General features: G+C 39.8%; 1 protein-coding gene across 6 annotated transcripts in view; it reads right to left on the bottom strand.

Moving 5' to 3' along the window:
• The window catches only part of PDE7A (phosphodiesterase 7A), a 145488-nt gene extending 128115 nt beyond the window's left edge, over positions 1 to 17373 (bottom strand). For 5 of the 6 annotated variants that reach the window (XM_037803602.1, XM_037803608.1, XM_037803603.1 and 2 more), the window contains exon 1: positions 16375 to 16648. In XM_037803602.1, the coding sequence (XP_037659530.1) occupies positions 16375 to 16512 (138 nt within the window). In that variant the 5' untranslated portion in view covers positions 16513 to 16648. Of the gene's footprint in view, positions 1 to 16374; positions 16649 to 17303 lie in introns of those variants that run through there. The other variant, XM_037803606.1, reaches the window with a different exon arrangement.
• Between the last annotated feature and the right edge of the window lie 3156 nt (positions 17374 to 20529).

Below are 20529 nucleotides of genomic sequence, written 5' to 3' on the forward strand. Positions count from 1 at the left end.
CCTTTATGTTGCTTTCTAGCTGCCATGTATGTTTGTTTTTTTTCCTCTCTCTCTTTTCTTTTTCTTTTGTCTCTCTACCTTCTTTGACTCTTCCTCCTCCTTTGTGGAAGAAATGGAGATGTCCTTATATAGATAGTGGTGATGGTGCTGAATACATAAATATGTGACAACACAGGGAACCAACGACTGTTTACTTAGGAAGGAATGTATAGTGTGTGAACAGAACCATCAAAAAAAAAAAAAAAATGGGTTGATGAAGAAACCCTGAGGGCACTACATTGAGTGAAATAAGACAGACACATAAGGACAAATATTGCAGGGTCTCACTGATATGAACTAATTATAACATGAAAACTCATAGATATGAAATGTAAGGTACCAGGATACAGAACAAGGCTAAAGAATGGGGAGCAGTTGCTTATTATGAGCAGAATGTTCAACTAGGGTGAACTTAAATGTCTGGAAATGGACAGAGGTGATGGTAGCACGTTGTGAGAAAAACTAACAGTGCTGAATGGTGTGTGAAGGTGGTAGAAAGGGTAAACTCCAGAGTCGCGTGTGTCACCAGAAAGAAAGCTGGAGGCTAAAAGATGGGAATGTATAAAACAGTGAATCTTGTGGTGGACAATTTCCATGATTAACTGTACTAATATCAGAAATCTCTCTCACAAACTAGAACAAATGTGTGACACTGTATCTAGAAGTTAATAATAGAGGGGCATATAGGAAAAAAAAATATATACCTATTGCAAATTATATACTACAGTTAGTAGTATTCTAACATTCTTTCAACAACAGTAACAAATGTACTATACCAAAACTATGAATTAATAATGGAGGGGGGCATGGTTAGGGCTATGGGAGGATTTTAGTTTCCTTTTTTTGTCTTTATTTCTTTTCTGGAGTAATGAAAATGTTCTAAAAATTGAAAAAAAAATTAATTGTGTTGATGGATGCACAGCTGTATGATGGTACCATGGGCAACTGATTGTACACTTTGGATCTTTGAATAATTGTATGGTATGTGAACAATCTCAATTAAAAAATGCAAAAAAAAAAAAAAAAGCTGTATACACCTCCGTACATTAAAATGCTATACTTCCATTTTAATCAACTACATTGAACATCTATCATGTGCCAGGCACACAGGAATAGAGCAGAGAATAAACCACTTCTGACCCACCTACTGGTACTTTTTACATTATTACCTAACTAGAACTCAATCTCCTTACATTTTAAAATTCTACTTAAATGATATTCTATTATACACAAGTCTTTTTTTAAATGGGAAGGTTTCAAAAAATAGCTTTATTGATTTCTCTGATTACAAAAAATGAAACTTTGTTATTGCTTAAAAAAAAAAAATCACGAAAGTACAAAGATAGTAAAAATTACCAGAAATCCCACTCCCCAAAGATGTCCACTGTTAACATTCTGGTCAACAACCTTACAGACTTGTACGTACTCGTATATTTATATATACACTATCCTCCATGTTTTAATTCACAAGTACAGATGTTTGGAAGAAAGTCACATTAATAGGCTCATAATATATTTGTCATTTTGCAACTAGTTTTTTCCTCCACTCAAATTGTTATGGATTGAATTGCATCCCCCAAAAAGACATGTCCTCATCCCCAGTGGTGGGAATGTGACATTATTTGGAAACAGGGTCTTTGAAGACCTTTGTTGCTGGTTATGATAAGTGCCAAACTGGATTAGGGTGGGCCCTAATCCAAACGACTGTCCTTATAAGACAGGGGAGGACACCATGTGAGGACTGAGGCAGAAATGGAAGTGCTGCATGCCAAGGATGGCCAGCCATCTCCCAAAGCCAGGAGAGGCACGGAACAGATTTCTCCCTACAGATGTCAGAGGGACAGGGCCCTTACTACACCTTGACCTCAGATTCTGGGCCCCCAGAAAGAACTGCCAGACAATCTACATCTGTTGTTTTAAGCCACCCAATGTGTGGGACTTGGTTACAGCAGCCCTAGGAAGCTAGGACCCATACTTTTCCAAGACAAACATGGATTTATGGCATCATTTTACTGGATATGGGGTTTTCTCCTGAATTAAAATATAACCAATTGGTAACCAATCACCAATGATAATCAGGGAAATCATCCAAGTGCTCATCGTACAAACTTCACAAATTGTTCCCAAAAATCTATGTATCAGCAAATTTTTCCAGTTACCCCTTTGGATGAATTCCAGGATTGCAGAGAGAAGGGTATCATTTACATTTAAAATTTTGATTCATATAGTGCAGACCTGTCCTCCCAAAAGGTTAAATCAAATGACACTCCTATCTCCACACAGAATAGTACTCATTTTCCCACACCGCTGGCAACACTGGGTCAGTGCTTGCCAATACAAAAGTATCTCCCCCCGCCCCGAAAAACAAGCCGTTTTATTTTATTTATTATACATAATATATATAAATATTTATAAATAAAAATACTTGCTTTATTACTAGTGAAGTTGAACACATTTTCCTACATTTTTATTTCTTCCTGGAACTGCTTCAGTCTTTTGCCTATTTTCCACTGACTAGCCTTTTTTATAGATTTATGCTGCCCTTGTTAAAAATAAAGAATATTTCTTTTTTTTTTTTGGAATAAAGTTGTCTTAAAAATACATGTTCACCATGAAAAATTCACCCAAAAAGTAAAATGAAAGTAAAAAAAATACCCAAAATATCACCACCCATCATTCCATACATGGTAAACACACAAAAGGCTAGAAAGTGAACTCTTTTTCTATTAGGAATATTAACTCTTTCATTCTACAAGGTAAAAAAGGCTTCATTCTTAAGTTAATTTTTAAAGTGCAAATGAGAAAGATCTTTCTTTATAAAAGGTCATTCCTATTAACTTGCAAATAATTACATTTTGACAAATCTTATCTTCCCAACTGGCCTATCACACCCTCAATGCTGGTTTTGCTTTCTCCATTATTACACCTTAATTAGAAGTAACTCATATATTTTCAGAACTATGTTTGTTCTCTAAACTTTTCAAATAATTAGTCTATAGAAAGATGTGATCTATAAAAAGATGCTTGAATGTATTAAAGAAGGCTTGCTACTCAAAGGAACAATGCTAATTAAAGAAAGATCACTATTTAAAGAAATCTACAGATCAGATCAATCCTTTTGTAAAGAAGCAGGGAGTACAGTGAGAAAAGCAACAGATTACAGATTGGAAGGACTAAGTTTAAAGCCCTAACTTCACTTTCGGACTGTGTGATCTTGGAAAACTCCTTAATCTTTCTGAGCCTCAGCTGCCAAATGTTTAAAATGTTGGGGATAAACTGATTATAAGATCTCTTTCAAGCATTAATATTCTAATTCTGTCCCCAAAGAAGGCCCACAATGATGAAGTATAGAGACCAGGACGAGGAACAATCAAAAAACGGGAAAAACTGAGGTGGGACAGATATATAAGGTCCGATATTTGTGCACCTATGGAGAATAGTAACACAACACAGCAAGGTAATAACAAGTGGAATATAGTAAACCAGTGGTGTACAAACTGAGTTACTTACTTCTGGGGTACAGTAGCATGGAGAGTTTCAAGGCAATTGATTTCTAGGGCTTCAATTTTCATACGTACAGTTTTCTAGAACCATTCTGCAGATAAATCATGTCAGTTTTCCTTTAGCTCCTCTCCCCCTTCACAATCACCCTCGTGCCACTCCAAAAAGGAAAACCCTTAGTCTCACACTTCCTGCAACTTACAGTAGAGCGCTGTCCTGGGGTCTAACATCTGGAGAGTCAAAGGACGTTCAAAGTATTAGTGTTGAGAAAAGTTAATTACTGCAAAGACTGTGTATTAAATCCTTTTGCAAGTCAAGGGGTTGCCAATTCTTGTTTCTGAGAAATTGTAAGGAGAATCAAATCTAGTTGTTTCCTGAGAAAGCATTAGTAATTTTTGATTATGGATCACCTTGTTCCTTTCTGCATAGAACTAAGAAGAATGGGTGACACTGCTAAAATTAAGCACTTTTTTTTTCCATTTATTGAATTCATGAATGGATTTACTTTTGCTGCAGAAAAGTATAAGGTAATTGATAAGATGCTTTCAAGTATAAAAGAATACATTAGAATATTAACATGTAGAGAAAGTAAAATGGAAATAAGCACTCAAGGAATAAAAGCCTTCTTTCAGTTTTCTGACAAAATTAGGAGCTTGTTCCTAATTTTTACAAAAATTTTAAAAAAACTTTTAAAAATGGATGATGGGGAGGAACCTAAGATGGCGGCTAGGTGAGACAGGGCAAAAAAACATCACCGTGAAAAATACTAGATAAAAGCCAGAAAGAGACCCAGAACACCAGTTCCAGCTATGCACCAGCTGGATAAGGTCTGCTAAATCAACAGGGACCGTGCATTTGGCGAAACCGGGAGTCTGCATTCTGAAACGAGTGAGTGAGCCGGCTGAAAGTCCTGCAGCCGCGATGCAGTGTGGGGAAAACGTGGGTTGGTGTTTGGAGACAGACTAGTTCTTTTAAAAAAAAAAAAACAAAAAACAGGAACGGCTGTGGTTACGATGGTGAGGACCGCCCAGAGAAGCACAGCAGGAGCAGGCTGGGCCAAGTCTCGGGGTCCAGTGTGGAGGATAGCCCGCTGCTAATTGACCCAGGGCCAGGGGGGCAGAGGGGAGCCAAAAAGAGAAAGAAACTGCACCCCTTGAAGCCATCTTCCCGGCGGGCTGGAGACAGGGAGTGATTCTTGAAGCACCGTGCACACGCCACAATATCGGCCATGGTCAGTGGACTTGAGTGCAGCCACAGCTAATTGTCCCGGGGCTGGGAAGGCAGAGCTGTGCGAAAAGGGGGAAATTAACATCCCCCATTCAACCATCTTTAAAGCAGGCTGGGAACGCCCCTGCATGGCCCAGCAGCCCAGGGCTTCCCTGGAAGCCGGCGTGCAGTTGTGACGTAGCACAACCTTCCCTCAGCAGGGGTCCTGGAAGAGCACGGCTGAGAAGAGGGGCCCGCTCAGAAATCCCAGGGACCCTATGCCAAAAATCTTGGGAGGTCTGACTATTAAAGCTGCCCTGCCTCCCTACCCACCCAGACACACACCCCACATTCAGGGCGGACAGCACCAACAACACACCCAAACTTAGTGCACCAACTGAACCCCACAAGAATCAGATCCCCACACACCACAAAGACAAAGTTGTGGAGAACTGACTTGAGGGGAATAGGTGACTCATGGACGCCATCTGCTGGTTAGTTAGAGAAAGTATACACCACCAAGCTGTAAATCTGACAAACTAGAGATCGGTATTCTTTATACACTGAAAGAACCCTATAAGCAAAGCAAATGCCAAGAGGCCAAAAACAACAGAAAATCTTAAAGCATATGATAAAACCAGAACATGGAGAACCTAAACCCAAACACCCAAATCAAAAGATCAGAAGACACACAGTACTTGGAGCAATTAATCAAAGAACTACAGACAAACAAGCGGAGCATGGCACAGGATGTAAAGGCCATGAAGAAGAGCATGGCACAGGATATAAAGGACATAAAAAAAGACCCTAGAAAAGCATAAAGAAGAAATTGCAAGAGTAAATTAAAAAAACAGAAGATCTTATGGAAATTAAACAAACTGTTGGCCAAATTAAAAAGACTCTGGATACTCATAATACAAGATTAGAGGAAGCTGAACAAAGACTCAGTGTCCTTGAGGACCACAGAACAGAAAATGAAAGAACAAAAGAAAGAATGGGGAAAAAAATTGAAAAAATCGAAATGGATCTCAGGGATATGATAGATAATATAAAACGTCCAAATTTAAGACTCACTGGTATCCCAGAAGGAGAAGAGAAGGTAAAGGTCTAGAAAGAGTATTCAAAGAAATTGTTGGGAAAAACTTCCCAAACCTTCTACACAATATAAATACACAAAGCATAAATGCCCAGTGAACTCCAAATAGAATAAATCCAAATAAACCCACTCCAAGACATATTCTGATCAGACTCTCAAATACTGAAGAGAAGGAGCAAGTTCTGAAAGCAGCAAGAGAAAAGCAATTCACCACATGCAAACGAAACAACATAAGACTAAGTAGTGACTACTCAGCGGCCACCATGGAGGCGAAAGGCAGTGGGGCATGACATATTTAAAATTCTGAGAGAGAAAAATTTACAACCAAGAATACTTTATCCAGCAAAACTCTCCTTCAAATTTGAGGGAGAGCTTACGTTTTTCACAGACAAACAAATGCTAAGAGATTTTGCTAATAAAAGGCCTGCCCTACTTCAGATACTAAAGAGAGCCCTACTGACAAAGAAACAAAGAAAGGAGAGATATTGAGAAATTTAACAGACATATATAGAACATTACATCCCAAATCACCAGGACACACATTCTTCTCTAGTGATCATGGATCTTTCTCCAGAATAGACAATATGCTATGGCATAAAACAAGCCTCAATAAACTAAAAAAAAAAAAATTGAATTTGTTCAAAGCACATTCCCTGACCACAGTGGAATACAAACAGAAGTCAATAACCATCAGAGACTTAGAAAATTCACAAATAACTGGAGGGTAAAAATGAGGAGGAAAGGAAAACATTCCCGGATAATCAAAAGCTGAGGGACTTCATCACCAGTAGATCAGTCCTATGAGAAAGGCTAAAGGGAATTGAGCAGGGTGAAAGGAAGGGACACTAAACAATTGATTGAAACCACATGAAGAAATAAAGATTTCCAGTAAAGATCACATGGTGAATATAAACACCAATATTACTATATTTTTGATTTGTAACTCCACTATTTACTTCCTACAGGATATAAAATACATAAACTCTAATGACAAATCAGTGGTTTTGGACTCAATGTAAAATATGTAATTTTTGATAAGAACTACATAAAGGTGGGGGAATGGAGGACATAGGAACATGGTTTATGTGTCCTACTGAAGTTAAGTTGGTATTAAAGAAAAACAAGATTGTTATAGATTTAAGAGGTTAAATTTAAGCCCCACGGTAAACACAAAGAAACTATCAGAGAATATGACCATAGAGACGAACAGTAGAGTAGGGGTTATGAGAAGTGGGGGAAGGGGCAACGGGGACTTAAATGAGTGTAGGGTTTCTGTTTGGGGTGAAGGGAAATTTCTAGTAATGGATGCTGGGAAGGTGATAGCATTGCAACATTCTAAACATTCTAAATGTGATTAATCCCACTAATGGAATGCTAGGGAGGGTTGGATATATGTTTTCCACAATTGAAAAAAAAAAAAAAGAGAAAAAGACAGTCTAAATAGATAATGACAATTACATGCCAAGGATGATCCTGGATGGGATCTGAGGATAGAGGAGAGGAGGCTCAAAGGGACACAGTTGGGACATAAGGAAAAAAAAAAGGACATACAGAATATAAGTTTTGTATCAATGTTGAATTACTTGAAATTCTTAGCTGTGCTTAACGGGATTGCATAAAAGAATGTTCTTGTTCATGGGAATTGTATATATGAATTATATTGTTTGTTCAAGGATGTGTGCAGCTTGCTCTCATATGTTCAGAAGACAGAGCAATAGATGGTGGATGATAGATAGGGAGGGATGGAGGGAGGGAAAGAAAGAAATGGTGGTGTGACAGGATATTAAAGTTGGTGGATCGGGGTATAGGGGGAGGGGGGTCGGGATATGCTGGAGTTCTATGTATGGGTTTTGAATTGTTTTTGCAACTGTTCCTGTAAGTTCGAATTTATTTCAAAATAAAATTAAGAAAAAAAATGGATGATGGGGGGCATCAAATCATTAACGTTCCCCTGGGTACGGTTCGAAGTGTGATTTTTAAAATACACCAGAATTTACATTGTTTACAAATACTGAAATTCAGATGAAAAATTTCAGATATATGAGAAGGTAGTTTTTTGTTTGTTTTACAAGTTCTTTGAGGAGACACATGAGCAACAATGTTTGAAAAGCCCTGTAGCAACAGTCAGAACATATCATCAGTCCTAAGCTTCCTCGTAAGATACTGCCAACTGGATATCCCAGCTGGATGCCTCCTGGGCATGCAAACAGAACGTATTCAAAGTCAACTTATTTTCCATACCTGCCCTCCGCACACCCCCACACAAGGAAAACATAAAAACCTGCCTCTTCTTCATATTTTTATTTTTTACTAGCTTCATGAATTACCTATTCTTCCAAACTAAAAGAGTAGAAATTTTTTAACTCCCAAATTAAAACAGTTCCTAAGACCTAACTCCTAAATTTCTATCTCTATTCCTTCAAGATATCTTCACCAGCTGCCATCAAATAGCTCTTCTTCAAAACCTTAACTAGATTTTACTTCCCAACATCTCCCATGGAAGGTGAAAACCACATTCTAATTAGCAGAGCTGTACAAATATTGTTGCCATGCATCTAAATGAGTTATCCAAAGAATTACAGAATTGGAAAGTTAGAAGGAACCAGAAGAGTCAATCCCTTGACAAAACCCTTGTCCAAGTATCTTTCAAGCTGTTGCCCCAAGCCCGCCTGGTCAGGAATTTATTATCTCCTTAGGGCAGCCCACTCTAATCTGGACAGCTTGTAAGACATCTGGGCCCAAATAATGACTCAGCTGACTTTCTTCTTAAACTATTTAGGTTAAAAAGGAGGTTAATGTTAATAGAACATTGGTAAAATTACAGAAAATGCCAAATAAAATATTTTATTTCTTGTAATTCCACCATCCTGAGATAGCTACTGTTAGCATTTTGGGATCACCAAGCATGCATGGTGTGTAGCTATGGATACATTTTGTAATTAACTTTTTTTAAAAATTGAGATAATCTGTAGATATTCTGGGCTTTTCTTATGTAATTATTTCGTAAGCATTTCCCCATGCTATTATATATCTTCCAAAATTTCTCACAGTATTTAGTGGTTACAGAATATAGAAATAATAAGAAACACTGTATTCCATAATAAGAAATACTATAATGTATTTAACCACTTGTAAATTATTTGCTGTTTCCAATTTTTCACAATAATAAAGAACAGATGAATATCCTGGAACATTAATCTTTATCCACATTTCTGTTTACTTCCTCAGGACAGACTCCCCCAAATAAATTATTGGGCAAAAGTATTAATTTTCTAAGTATTAAGTTCTTGGTTCTAACACCAAATTATTTTTCAGAAAACTTACAGCAATTTATAATCCTACTAGCATTGCCTAAGTGTGAATTTCTAGCCATTTAAAAAAAACATTTGCCAATTTGACAGGCAAAAAACAGGATCACCTTTTAGTAAGCATTTCTTTGATTTACTAGTGCGGTTAAACACAAGCTCTCCCTCTTCATTCCTCCTGTATTGTTTCTACCTAATGGTCCTTATTCCACCTCTGGGGTAACATTCTTTTCCCTCAAAGTAAAAGGAAGTATAAGAGAATGCACAGGCTTCTGAGTCAGAATGACCTGGAATTCAACTTATTTGCACTACCTAGTTTTGTTACCTTGAACAAGTGAGAACTGTATGCTTCTATCTTCTCCTACCAGTAACAAACTACTTACACTGCTTGTCACAAAATAGGAAGAGTGTAGCATTCCAAGACACACAACCAATCAATATCTCTATTATCAATTCTCTTCTCCTTCCTCTCATTTTCAGAGTAGTCCTTCAAATACTAGAAGACAGAAGCAATCTACATCTCTTGCCAACCCCTCTCCCGTCCCCATCCCCACCCATGCTGGCCTAAATCCTGAGACTCCTTTTATCCAAACTAAATAACTCTAATTTCTTCAGTCACTTATGCAAACAATGTGGTTTCCAAATCCCCTTAACACCTTGGTCACTAACTTCAGAGGGTGGTTTAGCTTAGTTATATCCTCCTAGAATGTGGCTTCTAGAACAAAATACTAAGCTGTGATTTGAAAAGACCAGAGTCAAGATTTTCACCTCAAATAATCACATTTTTTTTCCTTACCCATGTTCTAAGACCCAACAAAATCTATAATCCATAAACCTAAAACTAAGACAGTCCACTCACCTTCACTGATGAGGCAGGTCAAATTAAAAGTGAGCATGTTGGGACAGGACAGGCTTGGCCTCAAACCCTGGCCTTTTACAAAGTTGGCATGTTGCCTGAGGCAAGTGATTTAATGCTCTAAGCTCAGTTTACTCCTTGGCAAAAGTGGCAGCAATACCCCTTATTTCCTAGTTTTTGTAAAGATTAAAAACACCTATTACAGTATCTGGCATATAGGAGGCACTCAATAAATGGAAATAATTATAATTATTATTGAAGCAAGACTACCGCATCTTTATTGAGCACCATTTGTCAAGTATTTTACGTGGTCCCGAGCTAGAGCTTGATTTACTCAAAATTCCTAGCAGAAGGGTAGCCTTTGCTTAAAATTGAGTTATCTGATTAACAATTTACTTTCTTCCCTAAATTCTGCCCTGCCTGCCTTTGTCCTCTCCTACTCCCTCTAGGCTTCATCTTCAAAAAAAAAAAAAAACAAAAAAACAAAAACGAAGAACCATCCCTACCAGCAGGTGGAGGCATGGAGCAGCAATCCAAAATTCCTACTCAAAATTATAAGCAGGAGACGCTTCTGACGTCAACCACAAAATCAGGAACACAGGTCCCTCAGGAAGGGAAATTGCTAGCAACCAAAATAAAGCCTTGGAACCTTTCAGAAGGTTCATCTACAAACCTAGTTTTTTTTTTCCCTTTCCTCATATGCTGATCATATCTACACCTACCTAAATGCAAATATGCAAAAAGTATCTCTTGTGAATAACCTTTTGAAAGGCTTATTTGGCAAAAATATAAAAATCAACAAAGTCTATATTGCTTTTAGGCAGGAACAGACCATTTAAATACGGAAGAGAATAAACCCTAAATTTTCCCTCAATTCAAACTAAACATAAATTCTGAGCAATTCATAACCAGAATAAAAAAGCTTTGAGTTGTTTTTTAAAATTACAAGATTCAAAATTAAATTTTGAAGAAAATTACAAGTTTGGTTCAGGATGTGGAGAAATAGGAACACTCATTCATTGCTGACAGGAATGTAAAATGGTGCAGCCACTGTGAAAGACAGTTCCTTGGAGACAGGTATATAGAATTACCATATGACCCAGCAATCCCCCTCTAGGTTTATACCCACAAGATCTGAAAGTAGGGATTCGAACAGATATATGCACAATTGCCAGAAGATGGAAGCAATCCAAGTGTCCATCAACTGATGAATGAATAAATTAATGGAATATCATTCAACCGTAAAAAGGAATGAAGTCCTGATGCACGTGACAACACAGATGAACCTTGACATCATGTTGAGTGAAATAATACTAAGATAAACGATCATATCCCTCTCATCCCCCACCCCCCTTTTTTTTTAGCTCTCCTCTCCCCAAACTTGTCTGTATATCCAACCCCAGAAGAGAACCCAATTGTCTAAAGTTGCTCTGTCTTTATGTTTAAAAAAAAAAAAAAAAAAAGTGAAAATTTACTCATAAGTATCAGCAGGGCTCATCAAATTGCCTCCAAGAAAACAGATGGCACCTTTCATCTTTTTATCAGAAGTGAGCTTCCTGATATTCTTTACTCCTATCAAGGGCTTAACATTTTACCTCTCATAGGACATTTGTATTTCAAAAAGAATTCCCGAGTAGGCAGTACATATAACTAACAGTAGTCTAGGCATAGCAGCAAAATTTGGGGGTGGGTAAATACTAAAACCTCTCAAATCATAGAGACTCAACATGTTCCTGAAAACAGCCAGTTATAAACTAGCAATTTGAAACCTTACTACTCAATCAGAACTACACTCCAAATATACTATAAATTTACAACAACATTATGTTTGAACATATATGTGAAATAAAAATATATATTAGTTTAGAAGTGAAAGTCAAAACATGGTAGTTATTAAATTTAAATCAAATATGAAGCATTTCTGAAACAGAGAAATGAAATCAAGGTCCTGCCAAAACAGACATTTTGGCAGCAGGTAGGAAGGAGGGTCTCCGGAACAGAACCACTTCTCTTGAGGTATCCCACAGACTGCCCATAGTGTCCCCTGTATCAGTTTCTGTGCAGATTTGTGAAAAGGCAACTACTATGGTAACAGTAATTTGGAATAAAGCAAATTTACAAACTGATATTGGGTATGTAAGGGCCCTTATAAATGAGTACAGGATATGCAAATGAAATTTCACAAAAGGGGGAATGCAAACAGTATAAAACACACCTCAGGAAGTGTACACCGTTGTTTACTGCAAGTTAAAACAAACTCAGGGTACCAGTAGCAAAGAGTTTATACAGTAATACCTAATAATGTATGATCAGAAATGAAAGGGATATGATCATTTATCTTAGTCTCATAAAACGATAGAAGCTTTTGAGAAAGCCTTTTTACCCAACCTAGTGATTCTATTCCAGGGACTTTATTAAATATGCACAAAGGTATTAAATGAAGCTTTACATACTACAGCAAAAACCTGGAACACCAATATTCAACATTTGGAGAATGCGCTACTGATGAATCAACAGGATCACGAAAAATGACCATTAAGATGATCTATGTCTGCTCTGTCCAATATGGCAGCCATACTTAGCTTTTTAATTAAACTTAAATTAAAAATTGTGTTCCTCAATCACACCAGCCCCATTTCACACTAGCCTCAACTACCACATGAGGCTTTCCAACCTTGCATTATCATTACAACTTGGTAACTCCAATGCAGCAATTACACCTTATATAATCATACCATTTTTTTCACAAGCCTGTAAGCTTCTTGAAGGAGAAATCAACTTTTGGTTCTGGCACATAAAGGACTTCAATAATCTGTCATATACTAAATGAAACACTGTTCATGACAAGAGAGTAGGTACACCTTGGCTAAAGTTGAAAAATGTGTTTATATAAGGAAAGCAATGCATACAAAGGAAAACTTGGTCAGATTGGCAGGGTTACATGTGACTTTTTTTTTCAGCTACAAATTCTTTACATTTAATACTATTATCCATCTTTCTCAGCACCTAATACAAGATGCCTCACTCACACAAAGTGATCAATAAATATTTGTGGAATAGTGAAAAATAAAAGCATAGATGCTGAACTATTAGTCACATCTAGCATATTACAGTATTAAAAGCATATGGTTTACACATTAAATCCCAAACATTGTGCTCAGTAATAACACATATCACGGACTTCCGATAGGTTTTTTTTTTTGTTTAATTAAATCTCAAATGTCTAACCCAAGTAAGATTTGTTTACAGTCCAAAGAAAATCTGACTGAAATAATCCCAGGTGTAGTGCTTTGACGTGCCCATCAATACACCAAGTAAGTGGACACCCACCTTTCTGGAAATCTACCTGCAGAGTACCATGGGTACAATGAAAAAGACTGACAATTTCTGCTTTCACAATATTCTTTTCCAAATAAGAAAGATTTATCTTCCAGACAAATCTTTACATACAGCTATCAATTAAGAGATATCCAAAAATGGGGAAAATAGACTACTATTATCCTCATTACTCAAATCATATTAGCCATTTCAAATAGTAGCATATGGCCTAGTTTTTTTAAAAAAGTCAACACCTCATCTATCTGGTGTCCTTGGGAGAGCTAATATTCCACATAAATGAATTTTCTAGATAACTCAAGCTTGTCCATTTATGCACCAACCCAAACTGTCATGGAAATCTTACCCAAAAAAACAACAAAAAAAAGTACAAAGCTTTCAACTTTTGAAAACAAACCCTATTAAACATTATTTTGACTAACAATATTGTGCTGTACAACACTGAAGCCCCTAAACTAATGTCCCCAGGGTACTTTTTTAAAAGTCACTTTCTTGAAAGAGTTTTTTTTCTGATCCCTGGCTTTCGGTGCCTCAGCTGTCAGCACTTGCTGCTATCAATGTGAACCTGACTCTGAGTGCCTCCCATCCCCCATCGTATGTGCTGCTCCTTGGAAAACAAGTTTGTCAGAATTTTACCTAAAACACACAGGCTTTGAGAGGATCTCCAAATCTGTTTTGTTTGCTCAGTCTTTACTGCTTATTTCCTGGATCTGTTACAGTCTGCAGTTATGAGTTCCAAACCAAGTTTTGGCTAAATGAGTTGTCTCTATACCTTGATTAAAGTCCTTAAGTTGTTTTCATATTCAGAAATGATGCTTGGTCAGGGGTATTTTCACTACCTATTCACTCATTCAACAAATATTTGTTAAGTGGCTACTATAAGACAGGTTCCAATACCACTGTGAAATTAATTGAAAAGTTTGCTAGTTTTGAACATACTGTAAAACAGAAAAAGTCTACTAAACATAACTTTTCTACTTAATGCCTTAGAAAAAAAAAAACTACTTTTAAGCCTTTTAAATGAGACTACAAAACAACATAACTTCGGTACCTTTAGGCTGAGGAACTGAAGACTCAAAGGTAAAGAAAACTTTTGATTTAACCAAACATTTATTTTACAGAGCTCTCATTAAGATTCCAAGATTCTCTACCGCCTTTTTTTACATTACAAACTGCCCTCTAGCCCTAAAGACACCAGTATCAACATATGCCTTATTAAATGATGCCCAAAATCTCTTGTCAATGATCAATATACCTCATTCCACATTGTGGTTAAGTTTACTATCATCTTAATGTTGAGCAATGTTGATTAGAAAAAAGCATTAATTCAGAAAATTTTGTCTAAATTTTCACAAGTTCCTATCTATTTCCCTTTGGGGCTATGAAATTGTTTTAAAAAGTCTTAAGTGCTAGCTAGCTGTAGTATAACTATATTTGCTTTACCTGACACAATGATCCTTTTTAAATTCCATCACCCATTTAGAAAAAAAACAGAATGCTTTTCTATTGGGGCTTAAAATTGGTCTCTGTGGACTAATTAACAATGTCTGGTAAAACCCCTGGCATCAACCTTATTTGTTTTAATTCCCTTGGAATCTCCCTGCTCATTCATTTCTTCCTCAGGGAGCAAAGTAACTTTACTTGTATTTTATAATTTTATAAATGATCAGTGATTACCTTTATCATCTGAACTAAAAATGGGTGTTAGTCACGCACGTGCCCAACTGAGAAAGTAAAATAATATGTAGATGTGAAACAGATTACTACCAGCAGCTTTAATATCTCTTAAACATTAATACTGGAAACTAAAAATACTAGATCAAAATAAATAAAAACGTATTATTTAAATTGTCATCCAGTATTACAGTATTTTTTCCCAGTCTGCTCTGACTTCATTAGCATACCACACTGTCCTGGGAAAGAAGTCTGATACTGAATAAAAAGGATTCAGAGAGAAACCCAAATAGAGGCTCCTGTTCTCTCTACAAACAATTTAGACAAAGAAATAAATGACAAATATTTACTGGACGCCTATAATAAGCAAAGCCTCTACCAGGTGCTGCCCACACTACCTTAAACAAAAAAAATCAGCCCTTCTGCTCTGGAAGCTTACGATGTAACCGGAAAGAAAAAACATGCTCTCATAAAAAATACTAAACAATAAGAAAACTAAATCTATTTATATAAAAAAGCGTAAACACGCAACATTCTGCAAGCAGAAAGTGAGGGTACTCAGTTCAGATGTAAAAAAATAAACAAAATTCTTTTCGCCTCCTTATTTTAAATCTGGCAATGAAAATCAGCCAGACAACGAGTTGGGTCAACAGCATCCTCATAGCAATACGTAGAAATTCTCAGGAGCAACTAGTATCAAAATAAAGTCTGACTGTGAGTGCTCATCAGTTTTTCCCCTAAAATCTTATCAAATTAAAAACAAAACTGATTCCTGGCTACCAACTTTGCAGAAACTGAAGCCTCAAGGAAGCACTCCCGTACTTTTTTCTCTGATGCCACTGAAGGCCCATCCCACAGAAAGGAAGGGATCGAGGAGAAGGCACCAACGGGGCACCTCGGCCGGTTGTCCGCGGAACTGCAGGACCAGCCCAGCAACGCCGGGTGCACAGGGGCTGGGGAAGGCCAGGCGCGAGGGTGGCACAGGTGTGGCCGGGGCCACAAACAAGAAAGAGGGGCCCAACTTCCAGACGGAGATAACGAGAAAGGGAAGAAGCCAAAGTCATCCGTGAAGCCTAAGCCACCGGGAGCGGAGCGTGACCGGCCTGGGGAGGGTCTGAAAGGCTCCCAGAGCCCACCTGAGTGAGGGTCTGCAGAGGCCGGAAGACTGGAGGCGGACAGTCGCGAAGACGAAAAGAGGGGGTCTCGACTACAGGGAGAAGCCTAGAAACCCGCCAACAATGGGCAATGCTGGGTCTGGGGTGAGCGGCGATGCCTGAGGTTGTCGCGGAGGTGTAGCGGGTGAGCAGATGGAAACAAAAGAGCTGAGCCTCCAAGTGCGCGCCCCCGGCCACGGCAATTACCTGCGAGAGCTGCCGGGGATTAGGGCAGCCGAAGAGCGCGGAGCTGGAGCTGAAGCTGATGGCCCCTCGGCGGCTGAGGACGTGCTGGGGGACCGGCCTGTCCAGGGGCAGCACCGGCAGCTGGTAGCATACTTCCATTGAATACGCCCGCCCTGCCCCCGCGCCGCGCCCGCCCGGCCGCGGCCACCGTCCCCTGCGCTGGGAGGGGGCCGCGGCTCGGGGGCGCCGGGCCGAAGCGGGGGCCGGGCGGACGGACGCCGACCCGGGGCCGGGAAGCCGCGCTCACGCCTCTCCCTCCCCACCCTCCACCCGGGCCGCCGGCGGGAAGACGCTGCGGCAGCCGCCGCGACAGTTACGGGGACCCGCGCGCGCCCGGCCCGGGGTGAGGGGTACGGGGTGCAGGCGGGGGCAGCACAAGCAAAGTCGGGGGTGATCCCGCCGGCCCGGGATTCCTCGGCCCGGAGGAACGAGTCGGGGGGACGGCCGAGCAGGGACGGAACAATGCGGTGCAAGAAGAGACGCCTGGAAGCAGCGGCAAGACCCAGCGCGCGCGGGTCTCCGAAGCAGCCAGCAGCTCGCGCCGCCGCCGCGGGAGTCTGGCCCCTCCCCTGCCCGAAGCTTGACTTCACTCCGCCGCCAGCGCGAGCCCGGCGTAATTCACACTTTGCAGCCGCGGACCTTGCGCCAACCACGGCCGCCGCCACCGTGACGTCACGACGCCGCGCCGCAGACCCCGTGCCCCGCGAAGCTGCCGCAGCGCGCCGGGGGAGCCAGGCCAGCGCCGTGGTGCTCAGCGCCGTGGCTCTTAGGCGGCACCCTAGCAGTCCCCTCCTGCTACACACCTCCCTCCTCCTCCACCAACCTCATCCCGCAGCCCCCTAAGCCCCTCCCCTAGCTTCCCCGAGGGCGCGTGCGCAGGAAGCCCGCACCGTTTGGGAGCTTTCCCCTCATCGCTGATCTCTGGCATTCCAGCACCCAGAAGATGTAGGGTGGATCCAGTCCGCGTGAGAGGCGTGATTCCAGCTGTCCGACCCCAGAAACCCAAAGCATGCTGCACACGGGTAGCAGTAGCTCTGCCGCAGGGTTACCGCCGCTTTTCCATCTTTGAATTCCCATTTTTGAGTTCCGCTCGGGACTGCTGCGGCAGTGACGTCAGCGGGCCGGGTCCTCCCTGCTACGTCATCGCCTGTTCCCTGGCGGGGCCGGGCTCTGCGCTCCTCTGGCAGGTGGGGCCCCAGGGCTATCCCAGGGATTCAGGAATTCCTTTGGGATCTTCTTGAAGGATCCCAAGAATTCGGGATTGAAGAAGGGATCTGGGGATGGGGGTAAAAATCGAGACTGAGAAAGAAGTGAGAGTATGCACTGGAGAAACCGAGAAAGAAAGGATGATACTGAGACGACAAATGAAAGGAGTCTGCATGCCCTACCAAAATGCTATTGTGGGTTGACTTTTGTTTTTTTTTTAGGAAGACAGGAAAAATGCGCTTATGACCCATTTTATAAGTTGGACATGTAATTTGCATGTTGTTCATTTTTCAAGTTGTTCATTTCTCTCCAAACTGTCAAAGCTTTTCAAATGCAACTCGTTTCTAATGCATTCCAGCCTCTCGACGTGAGTCCAAACAAGCTCTCGTCTGCTCTTAATTTGGCTCTCCTTTCAAGGCATCCGTCCTTCCACCTATTTGCGATGACTAGCCACTGGCAAGACCTTTGAAAGAACTTCAGAGCCTCCACTGATGATGAGTTTAGTTACCAAATTCACATGATTTTCTATTTGTCTGCTTTCTATTAAAAGAAATATAACCTCCACCGTGGTCTTGAGAATTTGTCTTCACTAGAGGTAAGCTCCCCTTTAGTGCAGGAACTGGCCCAACTGGTCTTTGAAATCCTGAAGACTTTAACAACATCTAATAGATTTACTGATCAGCTACTGTGATTAGGCTGAGCACATTCTCCTATATTATCACATTTACTTCTCACAAAAGCCCATGAGGTAATTATTAGTATCTAAATTGAAGCTAGGCTCATGGAAAAGTTTAATTTGTCCAAGACCTCACATATATAAGAGGCAGAACTATCCTCAATAAATGTTTGAATTCTGTGTACATCTTACCAATATCAGAAGGTGATATTCGTATGATACCAGACAGCCTATGCCAGATAAAAGAATTAGAACACATTTAGTAACATCTAAGAGATTCAGGTCAGTCAAATCATTTAATAAGATTTGGGGTGCCTAAGTTGGTAACTAAGCAATGCATCTCCCTTGAGGAGAGAAGGGAACTAACTTTGAGCAACCTAACCTACTAGGAACCAAGAACCATAATATGCACTCTGTGTTCAGTGGTTAACTTAATCCTAGACAACAGTGATATAAGCCAGGTAATTTTATCCCATTTTACAGATGAGGAATCAAGTTCCAAAATATAAGTCATTTGCTCCACTGAATCCTGGTTTGTGTGATTTCAGAGCCATCCAGTCTTTCAAGACCAGAACTTCAACTGTTTTCAATATTCTTTACTGTGTTGGAGAGCAAACTTTAAATTTAAATAATGGAGAAATCCCACAACCTACAGCAACAAAAAAAATAAGTACCTAGGAATAAAGCTAATAAGAAAGTGCAAGATTCATATAAAGGAAAATTTAATATTGGAGATATATAGAAGTAGACTTGGATATTTATGTCCTTCCTTGGAGAGGGAGACTCAAATCGACTAAACACATCAGTGCACCCTAAATTAATCTACAAATTTAACATAACCTCAGTAAATAGTTAAACATTTTTTAACTAGACAAACTGATTCCAAGGTCATATAAGAAACAAATAAGATTAGTCAGAAAAAATATGGGAGTTAAAAAAAAAAGGTAAGGAGAAATAGCCCTGTATCACAGAAGCAGATCACTAAAAATGATAGAGAAAACTGGACTTACTATAGGGATAAAACTTTATCCAGTTGAGAGAAGCTGGGGAAGGGCAGGAAGGGATGATTATAGGATCATAGAAAAGTCACTAACCAGGGACCATGAGGGGGAACTGGTAAAAAGGTCTATGGAAAGCTGTTGCCTCTGTGTCTAGTAGTGGACGTTAAGTCTCTGGATGTCAGCAGGGCAGGCAGATGGGAAGAAAGGTTGCATGCAAAGCAGAAGAAAGCTTGGACAAATAGGAATTTATGAGGAGAAACCTGATTCCACATCTGTCTCACACTGATGTGCAGAAGGAGCTTGTGCCCCTTGCCAAAAAACTACACATGTGCCTAACCCAGGAGAAGCTGGAGAAGCTGCTACCTGCCCCTCGTTAATGAGGTGAATCAGCGGATCGGTGAAAATGTGCAAAAGTTACAACGGTACCTGAGACCTTACATTGACCATCTAAGCTTAATGACTGCTGCTTCATTTCTATCTTTCAAATATTTTGCAAATTTCTATTGTGGCTAACTGGAACCCAACCATAAAGGGAAGGGAATTCTGGAAAATGTAGTTCCAGGTTAGGGAGGTTGACACAAAACCACCCCTGTCCAAACCTTGTCAAGTTGCTATCCGTACACACATCATAACCATATTTAACTTTCAAATAAAGGTGATAGAAAATCATGCTTCACCTATAAGGATGCAATTGTCTTTCATACAAGCAAAAACAACTCATTCCCTCCCCAGAAGAGAAGAGAGTCCTATTGAGTGAACATGTTCTTTCCTCTTCTTAGTTGGTCACAGTTTCCCTTTGATATATCCTAACTTAAACACTGAGATACAAAATTTCTATTAACATATCTTTGGGGAATGAGAGAGGCGGGAACAAAGAAAATAATTGTATTTATATATGCAAATATATTCAAATCAAAATGAGGAAAAAAAGCTCATAAATATTGCAGTCCTTGTCTCTGCAGCTGATAAGAAGATCATAGCTAGTATTAATAACTACCTTCTTTCTTTTCAACTACCCATTGTGTATTCCCTTGGCCTTCAGTAAGCTCCTTAGCTGGTAGTGATTCCTTGCCTTGTGGGCTGACCTAAGCCTTCATTCCTGAAGGGTCTGGACCATCACAGGTTCTACTTCTATTGGGTTGCTGCAGTTTTCCATTAACTCATATCACAGAGCATGGAAATAGTAAGTACTCAGACACCCTCAAAAATCTCCTAAATGCCAGGCATATTGCT

Source organism: Choloepus didactylus, chromosome 14 (assembly GCF_015220235.1).
Source record: "Choloepus didactylus isolate mChoDid1 chromosome 14, mChoDid1.pri, whole genome shotgun sequence".
Lineage (NCBI taxonomy): Eukaryota > Metazoa > Chordata > Mammalia > Pilosa > Megalonychidae > Choloepus > Choloepus didactylus.